Raw genomic sequence first — 12,307 nt, forward strand, 5'->3', positions numbered from 1 at the left:
TTGGTAATGGTGAAATTGTTTCTGGACACTGACTAACTTAAATCCATTGTACAGCCTGGCTGCCTGAAAGCAAAGCAGCCCCAGTATGGCATGGGTGTCGCCTCCTTGTTATGCTGACATGCCTTTCAGATGCTGCCATCCCAATAAACAGCTTAGGGCAGCCTTTCATAGCTCCTTTCGGATCTGAGCAGTACCAGCATGAACCCATTTATTTTCCATCTTTCTTGGAAACAACTGTATACCTCTGGTATGGAAGTTGCACTGTGTACAGTGACCTAAGGGTATTTCCTCTTAGTTTAGGCTACATTTCCCTGGGTGCTCCTGAATATGTATTTCCAACCATTGTTGCCTGCTCACATTATTTAATCATGAGTCTTCTGATATTTGGTGGTTGGGTTTTTTTGTTTTGTTTGTTTTTTTTAAAGGCCCAGCTCCTTGAATCAGGGGAATATGAAAAAAAAATCTCAATTTATTTTTTTTAAAGTATGTTTCTAGCCTTCATAATTACCAGTTTAAGGTGGAAAACATTAACTCTGAAAGCTCAAATACCGGGAGGCAAGATCAAAATAAAAATCCACATTTAAATTTTTTTTTATGTCATGATTTTTAAAGCCAGTCTGATGTTTTTTGGGGCCAGGCCCCGGATTCTTGAATGCTTGCGTTTGGCAATAGTGCAAAGCCTGAAGACAAAGGCTGGCTAAGTCCTAGTAGGCCCTTAGACTGTGATTTACAAAGGGGTCTAAAATGGTTAGGAGCCTGACTTTGACTGCCTTTCAGGGTGAACTGAGGAACTAATGCCCTTAGACCCCTTTGGGAATCCCACTCTTAAGCTTTTAGGCTTCTTCCATTATGTGATGGAATGAGACGAGGAATAGAGAGCCAGCTGGTGTAAAATTATTCCTCCAGTGAAAGAGAGGCTGTGGATGTGAAGTTACCACTACGTGGTTAATGAAGTGGCTACTGTATGTGTGTACACTGCTGCCCCCTATTGCACAGAATCAGCTGCAGCACAGTGACAACCACACAGTTCTTAGGGGGCCATCGATTTGTTATGATGTGCTGGGTAGTGTGCTGTAGCAGTCTCCATTTCAGCATACCTGGCTGAGAGACCTGTCTAAATACTCCACTTGCTGGTAGTGAGCTTTTTCTCAGTCAAAAGTGACATCCCATGAGACTTTGGCTGACATAGGAGAATGTAGCTCTCTTGGTATGGTGGTAGTGGCACTAATATAGCAGAGGGGGGTGGGTGGGTGGGTGGATAGACCTTTAGTACCGTCGTTGCCCTCAGTCTCTCCCCACCTATCCTGTGCAGGGAAAGGGCTGAGATGCTTCCTGTTCGGACAAAAGGTGTTTATCAGCAGCATGACTGTAGCCAACTGAGCTTCCAGAGCAAGGCCTGTGCCATTTGGGTGTGGGTGGAAGTGAGGAGTTTAACGGGCACTTGCAGCTGCTGGTTAATGGAATAATAACCAAATAATGTCTCATTTCTCTACTACCTATTGCCTTTCATTACAAAGAATAACAGAGCAGCACATTGCAAACAGATACCAGCACCACATAAGGCTCACTTACTCCATACCTGAAATGCAGCTCGTTCCGAGGTGAAAGCTGTTTAATGTTGCACAGTAGCAATAAGAGAGGAAACTGAAGAGAATATTGCATTCAGTTGAAACTGACAGAGGAATAATTTACATAGGCCAAACTGAAGTAATTTAATTAACCCAGAGATGAGTTTGGCCAACTCGCTGTAATTCCACTTCTACTTTGGGGCTCAAATAACATTAAGGACCAATGCTGAAACTCAGGAACACAGTTAAAATTGAGTTAGGTCACATCTACGCTACAAGGTGGAATAGTGTTGTAACCAGTTCCCCTGATCTGGTTCTATATGTAACGTAGACAAAGCAGAATTGGCTCAAAGTTTTATTTAACCATTCATGGTCCCTAATGTGCTGGAGGACAAGTGGAATTAATGGAACCTGGAGAGGATTCTGCAGTCAGTCATGATTTAGGGACTAGCTCATTAAACTTGTTCTTACTCTGGAAAGACTTGAGAGCAACTAGCACAGATTGGAGAAAGGCAAGCCAGTTAATTTCACAGCACAGAATTCCAGAGCTCACAGCACATTTTAGAACTACATTTTCCCATCTTTCTTTCCATTAAAGTTCAAGTTGTTAACTCACAAATAAACTCCTAAATCATCACAAACCTAGCACTATGGCCAAGCATACTGGTGTCTATAAATATACGGAACGATGGTTTCTTGCCCTCAGATCATTTTTGCCTGTTCAGTCAGTGGGCTTGAAACATACTCTTCCAGCTGAGCTTTCTGGTGATGTTGCTTAGTAAGTGGGTTACCAGCAGATAAGAGTTGGGGCTGGAAGAAGAAAAGGAAGGGGGGTAAGGAAAGTAAACCAATCCTTCTGACAGATAGGACTGCATTGCTGATGGAGCATCCCTTTGCTGCATACACTAGTGTTGTAATGACACAAACAAGCCAGAGCTCTGTCCTGCTGCTGATCAACTAGTTGGCTCTGTTTGTTCTGCAGTACAGGAATCCAATTTGGAACAGGCACAATTGTGCACATAAAATGGCTAATGCTTCTGCTTTAGGATAGAAACAGGGAGATGGAAATACTAATGTTTAGAAACAAGGAGCTACTGTGGTGTGGGGGTGGGTGGGAATAGGGAATACCAGCAGAACTGGAGTCAGTCTGTATTCTCTTATATTCTAATCCGGCAAGCTAGGCTTGGCCACAGGTTAAACTGCATGAAGATTTTACTCAGTAACTCTTTATCAACTCCAGTACTAGAGCTGAGTCAAATCCAGGAATGAGCATTATTGTTTGCTCTCTGAAAATAAGGTGGCTAAAGGTGTTTTTAAAGCCCACATTTGCAAATAATCTGTGCAGAAGTTGCCTAATATAAAGATGAAAGGTCCTTTGCACATGCCTCTTCGATCCCAGTCTTTATTTAACCAGGATACTGCCACAGATTCTTGTTTAGACTGGTGACTTGGCCAAGGTTGTTACCAAACTGCAGCCCAGATTGGTAAAAATAAACCTTTAGTTGCCTCTATACATATATTGTTAGAAAGGCCCTGGTGGCCTTGTGTTCAGGGCACAGAACTGAGACACAAGAGCTCTCCTTGCTCAGCTAAAGACTTCCCATGGGACTTTGGCAAGTCACATAAGGGCCAAATTGTTATAGGTGTTTAGGCACTTAACTCCCACTGAAATCAGTGAGAGTTTGGCATCTAAATACCTTTAAAAATTGGTCCTTAGGCTGAACTGAAATAATTAGGAAGACTTCCATTGAATTCAAGGTAATCAGGCCTCTCTTATCCATCTGCAAAATGGGGATGTTAATACTTCCTTTCTCCTTGTCGTACTACGTGTCCATACAGCACTCAGCACAATGGGGCCCTGATCTTAGTTATGGCTTCTAGGTGGTACTATTAAGAGTGTTGCCAATTCTTGCAATTTTTTTTAGCGAGTCTCATGGTGTTTGGTGTTTTTCCTTAATGTCCTAAACTGCTAGAATCAAAAGACTGAAGGAGAATCCTAGCTTAAAAGTAAATAAAATAGTAAGTGATGGTTAGAGAGAGAAAAGCTCCAACACATGAAGCGAGTGCAGCACCCTGAAAGCAAAGACACTGGAAGGCAAATATAAAAAAGCAATCTCTGAATGCCTATTGGGAGTCAGAATTGGGGTTCTGACTAAAAATAGATCTGAATTATTCTCTGTGCCCTGACGGGATCAGATCCTTCAGCTGAGCTGACCTTTCCTATCTGACTTCAGCTAAATGTTTCTATGGTAATTGAGTTCCTCTCCGGGGCTAATCAAAGACTTTGTCAGCTGCAAACACCCATTGCTGCCAGGGTTAACAGGGTAATGTGGAAAGCACTGGGGATGAATTTACATTGGAACTCACATTTAGATCCATCTTCTGTGGAGCTAATAACTGGAAACACTCAGGATCTTCTAACAGCTTCAGCCAGGTTTGCGGCAAAGAGAACTGGCTGGAGTTCTCCATTAAGGAGCCTTCAGCTGGGATAGATATTAACGGCATGTGGATGTGGAAAATAAAATGTCTCTGCAATGCTATATATATATATATATATATATATATATATATATATATATATATATATATATATATATATATATACATATGTGTGTGTGGCAAACAGATTCTGCTCCCCATTTATATAACAGAGTCCCCAAAATAAAATATTATCATCAGAGACCAAAGCACGTTGTTTGCTATTAGATTTGTTCACCCTTTGACTGTTATGGGAATAGTTTTACTTTGTTTTTTATCAAGTCCACATCTTCACCAAAGAAACCCCCAAATACAGTGTTTCAAGGGTCTGTCACTCACAAAAATACCACACTGGTGGACATGGTGTAAGAGCCTCAGTAGAACGGAATAAGACAGCAGTGTTCATCAGTTCAAAAGGAAATTTTATGACTCAGATGGCTTAACGTGTAACAACGCCCCCTCATCCGCAAGGACTTGCATGCGACCCAGTTGGCTCCACTTTAAGTCTCGATCACACTCGTGCCCCCTTGAGGGACATTACCATGAAAACAGACTCTCTGCTTAAGAGTTTAAATGCAGAGTCAGGAGCAGAGACTGTCTTCATGCAAATGTCCTTAGTAATTTAAAAAATAAAAAGAGTGTGCATAGGGCAGGGGGAGAGAGATAACAAAACTCTCTCTGAATAGAATAATTGGATGATTTTTTTCGCCTATGAATATAAGGGACCCTTTAAATCCAGGAGCTCCCAATATGTCTTTCCCTCTCTGTTCTTTTCATCAGTCTGTCTTGACAGGAAAATAACAGGGTACATAAAACTGTCCTCCATATAAGTATCTGATCAGCGGGCGCCTCCCTTCACTGTCCCCTCCCATTACACTCAGACAATGTAGACTTCCCTAGAGCTCCAGCACAAACATTGGTCCTTCTGCTCCTGAACTCGTTCTTGCAATGAGACTTAATTGTAGCTTTCACAGAACTAACCAACAGGGTGAGGCTGCAGATTCCTCTCTCCTCTTGGATTTCAGTGGGATCAGTTACCTTTTCATCTTTGTTTCATTGGGTCGTGTAGAGGCTGCCTACAGCGTAGGTAGATGTGTTCTTTTCCTGATCTGGTCTGCTGGGATCATGGTGCCGTGTCTGGCAGCTGCTGCTTGGTCTTCCAGCTGGCGCTAATCACATTTTGCACTATTGTCTAACTCCATCACAAAGACTTTGGGAAATTAATCCTGTCATCTGTTCAATGCATGGGACTGCTGAGTGAGTGCAAGGGAAATCCTTACTACTAGGAAAGATAGAAGGGGGGTGTGTGTGTTTGGTTCATATTCAGATTTCATAGGTTTCTGCTGCAGTGCTGACTATAAATGAAAGATTCCCTCCATGCATCCAGTGTTCACTGACAGTAAAGGATTGGGTAGGTATAAGCAGGTGATTGAGGTGGGAAGCAAATGGAGCTTTGGACAAGATGGTAGGAAAAGGAAATGAACAGCCTTGTCCCTATTTTAATCTATACTTGTCCCATGCACTATTGCTCCGCTCAAGAAAGTCCTGGAAGAGCAGCACCTGTTTTCCAGAGGGTGGAATATAAATTTAATCAGAATGGCAGAAATTCGGACGTTTTAAATCCAGATCAGAATTTAGCAAATGGACCAAAACAAAACAGATTGAAATACTTCCAAGCTTGTGGCTGTTTGAAATCTGGATTCAGCTATTGACTCCATTTCTTGTGGCAAGAAGGTGAGGAATTGAGCACTTAGTGAGAGAAGGGCTGCAGAATAGGGTATTTTGGCATGATTGGAACTTTGCTCTTGATAATGCCTGAATGCCTGTCTCATCGACTCATGATTCTCCATTGGATATTCAAATCACCTGTTTAGGGCATTACCTGGATACCCATTTTAGATGTCTACATGCTGAATGGAACTCCCAGATGCAGAAGGGGATTTGAATACTGATAGTCAAGATGAAGATTATGTATATTTTCTCATCTTTCCCTCCTAACCAAAAAGTCTAGACATTGATGTGGGGTGGGGGAAGAAGGAAGGAAGGGAGGGAAAATTCTGTTGCAAGCGTGGCAAGCTGTGTTTCTAGCCAAACTTCCGAAATTAGCAAAGGAGAGAAAAAAATGGCTTGGCCTTTCAATGGGAAACAAAAAATCCTTTCCATTTCTTTGATTTGGATTGGAAAGTATGTCCCGGGAACTGTATTTTAGAGGGGAAGAAGTCTGGATTTTGTGTGTGTGTGTGTGTGTGTGTGTGTATCTATATCTATATCTATATCTATCTATCTATATAGATAGATATATAATATAAATGTTTTTAATTTTAATTCACATCACAAAATCTGCTTTGAAAAAATGCATGACGTGGAAACTATCCACATTACTGTCTGTCACTACTTGATGCAAAGCAAATGTGTTTGCAGAACAGTTTGGGGGGGACTGTGCAGGGAACGTCTGCTTAGGTTAGGATATGATAGTTCCTGTGATTTCATCATGATCACTGCAGCACATCAGTCCTTCTAGAGATGGAACAGAAAGAGGAGGTTCTGGCTCCTCCACTGGGTTTTATTGTATTGTAAAGGGAATGTGTTGAGGATACAAGCCCAAAATATGACACACCTGTTCCCTTTCTATTACTTCCCCTCTATCTGCATTTGCAAAGTCCTCCTGAGGTGGGGGGATGTTTCTTGAAAGACAGCATCAGCAGCACCAAATGCTGAGCGCTGGGATGTGGGAAAGTTCCAGCCTGGCATCCCTGAAGGTGACAGTATTGTGCAGTGGCCACAGACTGATGGTAAAGAGAGTGTGCTTCAGTGACAGCAATATCCTTAGGCAACAGCTGCTGACTAATATGAGTGTATTTGGGTGGGCAATAAAGGCAGCACACTCAGGTGAGAGTTGCAAGCTTTTGGCTCGAAGTGAAGTAAGAAAACCACAGCTGATAGTTGGTGAAGTTGATCATCCTTTGGTGACCTCTTCAAGCTGGTGGATACCCTTTGCGTAGGTGCACTATGCATAGTGACTATGTGGAGCATTATTGGCTATACTTCAAACCAGGGGATGAGTGCTTCATTTCGGGCACTATAAGGTAGAGATGCCATTGAGAGAAAATAGTAGTTCTCCAGAACAAAAGGCCCATAGATCTTCAGGATCCTTGAGATCATGTCCTGACCTAAAGTGGAAGGAGGGGGCCCACCAGGAGGACACCACAATCCTCTAGCAATTGGCTGGAGTAATGTTCAGGGAGCCTCTGACGCAAAGCTTAAGGGCTTGGTTTTGTTCTTTATTAAAGACTGACTGATAGCCAGCAATAATGGAAACTGCTATTTCTGTTCCAGTAAAACTCTGCTCCCATAGCTGTTGTTATTGGCAAACTCAGTCACTTTGGTGTTTATGGAAAACTATTTACTGGGAGGGAGTGGAAGGTTAGTGAGTTTTAGCTGCTCTCATCCTGCTTTGATTAGTGGCAAGGGCCTCTGTCCCCGAGGATCCCTCCTGCTTGATCCAGATCACCCACCCAGGATCCATCCATCCAAATTCATAGAACCTCTATGCAGCCCTTGCAGCCTGGAGAATAAATGCCTTTTGCACGTGTCATTGTAGAGCACAACACAGAGCCAGCCCCAGTTTATTCCTTCCAAAGGGGAGAGACAGCCTTGGCATGAAGGCCATTAGCTTACAGAATCCCATCTTTATTTACCCGACATTGGCAGTACAATGTTCAGTACACCAAGTATTCTGTAGCGCTGTCAGCTCAGATACATTAGATTGTGCAGTGTCATACAGATGAGAATAACCATAATACAGGACTTCAGTGCTGAGGAGAGATTTAAAGAAGCTGCTCTAATAAATACAATTTCACAAACATGCTTGAGCCATGCGTCCTAGTTAATTTGCTTCCTGGGAAATGAGGCATTTCTCACTGCACAGGATCCAGGGCTTATGCCAAGAGAGCGCAGAGGTGCCTCCGGCATCTTCTCCGAGCCCACAAACTTCTTTTCCCCACCATTGGCAGCTAATCTTGGGCTTCTGTCTGAATCATCTTGGCAGGCAGCTCCTCCGTAGCTGGCAGCGCCATCGCTGCCATCTGAGCCTCTCAGGCAGCTGGATATGGTGTTTTGTCAGCTTGCCCCACAGCATTGGTTTTCCCACATGCTCTCCTTCAGTCCGTGACTGGAAGGCTCTTGCTGCATGCTTGCAGGCATAGAGCTTTCTGCAGGCCCCATGGTGCTGTGACTGAAAAGTAGCTTAGTGCCAAGAAATACACTGAGCTGCAGCCAGAGGGGGCGGAACGTGTTCTCTTGTCGGGGGGGGGGGGTTAAACCCAGACTTTAATGAATTTAATCTCATACATGGTTCAGTAAATTTCTCCTGCATGTATTTGAAATGAATAGGATGTGTGATGCAGGGGTTCTCTCTATATAAGATCATTAAAGAGCTGTGTGCCACCAACACTTACAGCTACGCTTGTGCAGAGAAGAAATACCTCTTGGATTAATCTGACATTTCCAATCACTCTGTATTTTCAAACATTATACCATGTGCTACATTCTCTCTGGGAAGATGGAGCCTTCCCTAAACTGAATATAGTGACCTTCGTTGTTGGGGGTCATGTGTAGGGATTGAATTTGGCAACCCTGGATCTGAAAACATCTGCTGCTAGTGCCTAAGCTAAAGGACTGGGACTGTTAGCTTGGATGCATCAACGTCGTAAACCTTTATATGTGGCTTATCCACTAGAAGGAGAGAGAGATGCGGTGTGTTAGCGTAAATTACATGGCATGAAGAGTACAGTGTGGAACAAGGCACTGCGGCTGGGTTGTGGCCTTGCTGTCTGGGGGACCACGGGCACTTTGGCATTTGCCGTGCCCTGTCTCGAATCTTGCTGAGTGAATTCCTGGGAGCAGCTTCACGGACGAACAGGACCTTGTGTAGGGAAGTCTCTCCATAGAGACTTTCCAAGTGATCCCTTCTGTGTCAGTTGGAGCCAGCCCCTCTGCTGCCAGCTGTTCACATCCCCCCGAATGAAACAAATTGCTAAGGGGATAAAATTAATTTAAATCTTGAAAGCTGTCCTCCTGGCAAAGTAGCCTTTACCCATTCTGACCCAGTAGCTCTCCCTCTGTATTGGCTCCACTGACCTGAGCCTGCCTTTTCTCTTTAACCTGCAAATAGAGCAGTCATAGACAAACAAACAAAAAAATACTAATGCCTCTACAGGGCACGGTTATGGATGCCACACCTTTATCACTGGGTGTGCATATCATCTATAAACAGAGTAATGTTACCTTGTCATTACCTAGTCCACACCACCTCCCTCACGTTAACAGTTGTGAGGAGGGAGAACTATGGGGAAGTTCAAAATGTTTAATTCAATGGGCGCTTGTCAAAGCACATTAAAAACACAGGTTGTATTATTGCTCCACTATTAGCTGCTCCTGTCAGCGAGGCATTGTTGCAGGTAATATTACAGGCCAGACACAAATGGAGCTTGTAGGTGCTTGGAAGCAGTGTTATTGAAGTGTCCCAGTCAGAGGTGGCCGTTGCTTCCAACCTTTCATTGCAAAATACTGTTTTATCATTGTGAATGTTATATGGCCAGGCACTGGGAATGCCACAATTGCCGCTAATGCTACCAAATGTGACAGTTTAACTGCTCCCTTATCCTTCCCTTTCCTTGTTTGTTTCTCTCTACTCAGCTGTCTCTTGTCATATGTTTAGGCCCTGATCCTGAAAAGACTCAGGGCAGGTTTACACTTTAAAAGTTGCAGCGGCACAGCTGCACTACTGTAACGCTTTAGTGAAGATGCTACTACACCAACGGGAGAGCTTCTGCAAGAGGTGGTTGCTAAATCAACGGGAGAATCTCGGGGGTTAGACTGGTATAACTGAGTTGCTTAGGGCTGTGGATTTTTCACACCCCTGAGCAATGTAATTTTACTGATATAAATTTGTAGTGTAGACCTGGCTTGAGAAAGGCGCTTAACTATGCATTGTAAGTAATCCCATTGTCATCTATGGGGCTGCTTAGAGTGCATACATTTAAGTATCTGCATAAAGCTTTGCAAGACTGGGGTCTTAGCTTGTCAGCTCATTGGACCAGAGATTGTCTTTTTCAATATATACGTGTACAGCACATAGCACAGTGGGGCCCTGGTCCCTGATGGGGATACAAATAAATAATAGTAACATATATTTCTGCGTCTCCTTCATGGATGGAGGCACTTCAAACTGTCAGAGCCGTGTTCGAAATATTGAAGCGATGCTGTCAGGTAGCTTAGGTCCAAATTTTAGGTTTTGTTTTTAGAAACGGAATTTAAAGTAATAATTTGGGGTAAGGTTTGTTTGAGATTGGAAACCCATGAGCAATGGCATTGAACTGGTGCGTGAGAACCAGGAAGTGAAACTGACTTTTAGTTTTTACCGGAATGCAGAAAACAAACAAACATAGAGTTTAATTTGTGAAAAGTACATTGGATTTTCACAGTGCTGCGAGGGCTGATAATCTCAAGTGATAATTAAGCAGGTAAGGTTCCAAGTAGGCTGCCAGTGTCCCTTTTAAAATGTGCATGCATTAGAATTTGAGACAGGCTGGTTCACTTTCCATTTCCATTTCCAGGACAGACCTTCATTAATCAGCTCTCATCTTCCACGGATGTTTCATTCTCTGCCTTCTCCATCTTGCATACTGTAATAATGTGCATTTCTCAGAACTCCACTATCAGTGGCTCCAACTTCCCTTTGAAGTCAATAACGTTGCTATCTGGGTACTGTTCATGCACAGGATGGCTTCCTATCAACCGACTGATTTCTGTTTTCTTGCCTTTTAGTCCTTTCAAGGAAGCCAAGGGCGAGCATACCTCTTCAATTCAGTGTGAGTGTTACTTCATAAATGTCATTGTTCCATCTTTTGGGATACAAATATATATCACCCTGAGGTTAAAATAAGGAGAAAGAGTTGCCTTTTTTTGTGACTGAAAGGCACTGACTTTTGAGCTTGCATCATTGCTTTAGAGTGACTGAAAGGAAACCACACTAATTCACACTTGACTTTGCCTTTAGGTTTCAGATAAGGGGCTGGAATAAGAGTTTTTTTTTGTCATGGGATTGAGAAATAATCACTTCTCAGGGGATGTAGTGAGGACCAATCAATCAAAGCTTTGTAAATATAAAGAAGTATATAAGTGCTAAATACTAGTGACTTTTTTTAGAGCTGGCAAATCATTTTTATTGAAAAGAATCTCCTTTAGACAAATATGGTTTTCAGGAAATCAGCATTTGTCTTGGGAATACGTGGATTTCAACAAAAATGTCCTTTTTTCCATTTGTGAAAATCAAAATGAAAAATTTCATTTCAAATTCAAAATGAAAATTTCACTCTGAAATGTTGAATTATTTCATTTCAGTAGAAAACATTGAAATTCTCCAGCTCAGTGTTTTTAGGAATTTTTCATTGAGTGAAAATATTCAATATTTCATCTCTTCATTCTGATATGAACAGAACATAATTTTGAAGTATCAACATTTCTTGTGAAAGGAAACTTCTATTTTTAGAATAGCTGTAGAATTTATTGTTAGAGATTCCAGTTTATATTTTCCAGTACAGCAACAAAATTGCTGCAAAGGTTCTTGCAGTGTGCAAAAAGGAAGCAATACTTTGATAGGAACCATATCTTTCTCTTCCCTTCCCTCTCAGAGTTAATGTGGGTTGCGGCCCCGCAGAGGAGCGGGTGTTACTAACAGGATTACACGCAGTTGCAGACATTTATTGTGAAAACTGCAAAACCACACTGGGCTGGAAATATGTGAGTATCGTTTGTTGTTCGTGTGGATGCATTTGTCCCTATCCCTTTTTGAAGGTGTGTGTATAATGAGGCAGACCACTGAAGTGGGAGTCAGAAACCTGGGTTCTATTCCTGGCTCTTCAGCTGATCTACTGAGTCCCCTCTCTGTGCCTCTGTTTTTCCTGACACCTTTTGTCTGTCTTGGATATTTAGACTGTAAGCTCTTTGTGCCAGAGGCCATATGTTACTATACATAGTCACTGCTCGTGTTGCAATGTCCACACTGCTGTTTTTAGCACAGTAGCTGAAGTGGAGCTAGTACATGTCTGTCTATTTGGGCTGGGAGACACACTCCCAACTGCAGTGAAGCTATACTCTAGTTGAACTGAATGGTTCCCAAACTGTGATCCGTGGAGCACTTGCTGGTGGCCTGCAGAGAGGTGGCTGGTCACATGATCCTGATTTCTTCACTGTGTTTC

At 42.6% G+C, this 12,307-nt stretch overlaps 2 protein-coding genes across 5 annotated transcripts in view; both read left to right on the top strand.

The window, feature by feature from the left end:
* Positions 1–12,307, top strand: part of DHX40 (DEAH-box helicase 40) — a 129,222-nt gene that overhangs the window by 15,812 nt on the left and 101,103 nt on the right. The gene's annotated exons all lie outside the window — the stretch shown is intronic.
* YPEL2 (yippee like 2) overlaps positions 1–12,307 on the top strand; it is an 87,019-nt gene that overhangs the window by 15,810 nt on the left and 58,902 nt on the right. For all 4 annotated transcript variants that reach the window (XM_065573254.1, XM_065573255.1, XM_065573252.1 and 1 more), the window contains exons 2-3: positions 10,875–10,918; positions 11,741–11,849. In XM_065573254.1, the coding sequence (XP_065429326.1) occupies positions 10,875–10,918; positions 11,741–11,849 (153 nt within the window). The remainder of the gene's footprint in view (positions 1–10,874; positions 10,919–11,740; positions 11,850–12,307) is intronic.

This window comes from Chrysemys picta, chromosome 19, assembly GCF_011386835.1.
Source record: "Chrysemys picta bellii isolate R12L10 chromosome 19, ASM1138683v2, whole genome shotgun sequence".
In the NCBI taxonomy this organism is placed as follows: Eukaryota; Metazoa; Chordata; order Testudines; family Emydidae; genus Chrysemys; species Chrysemys picta.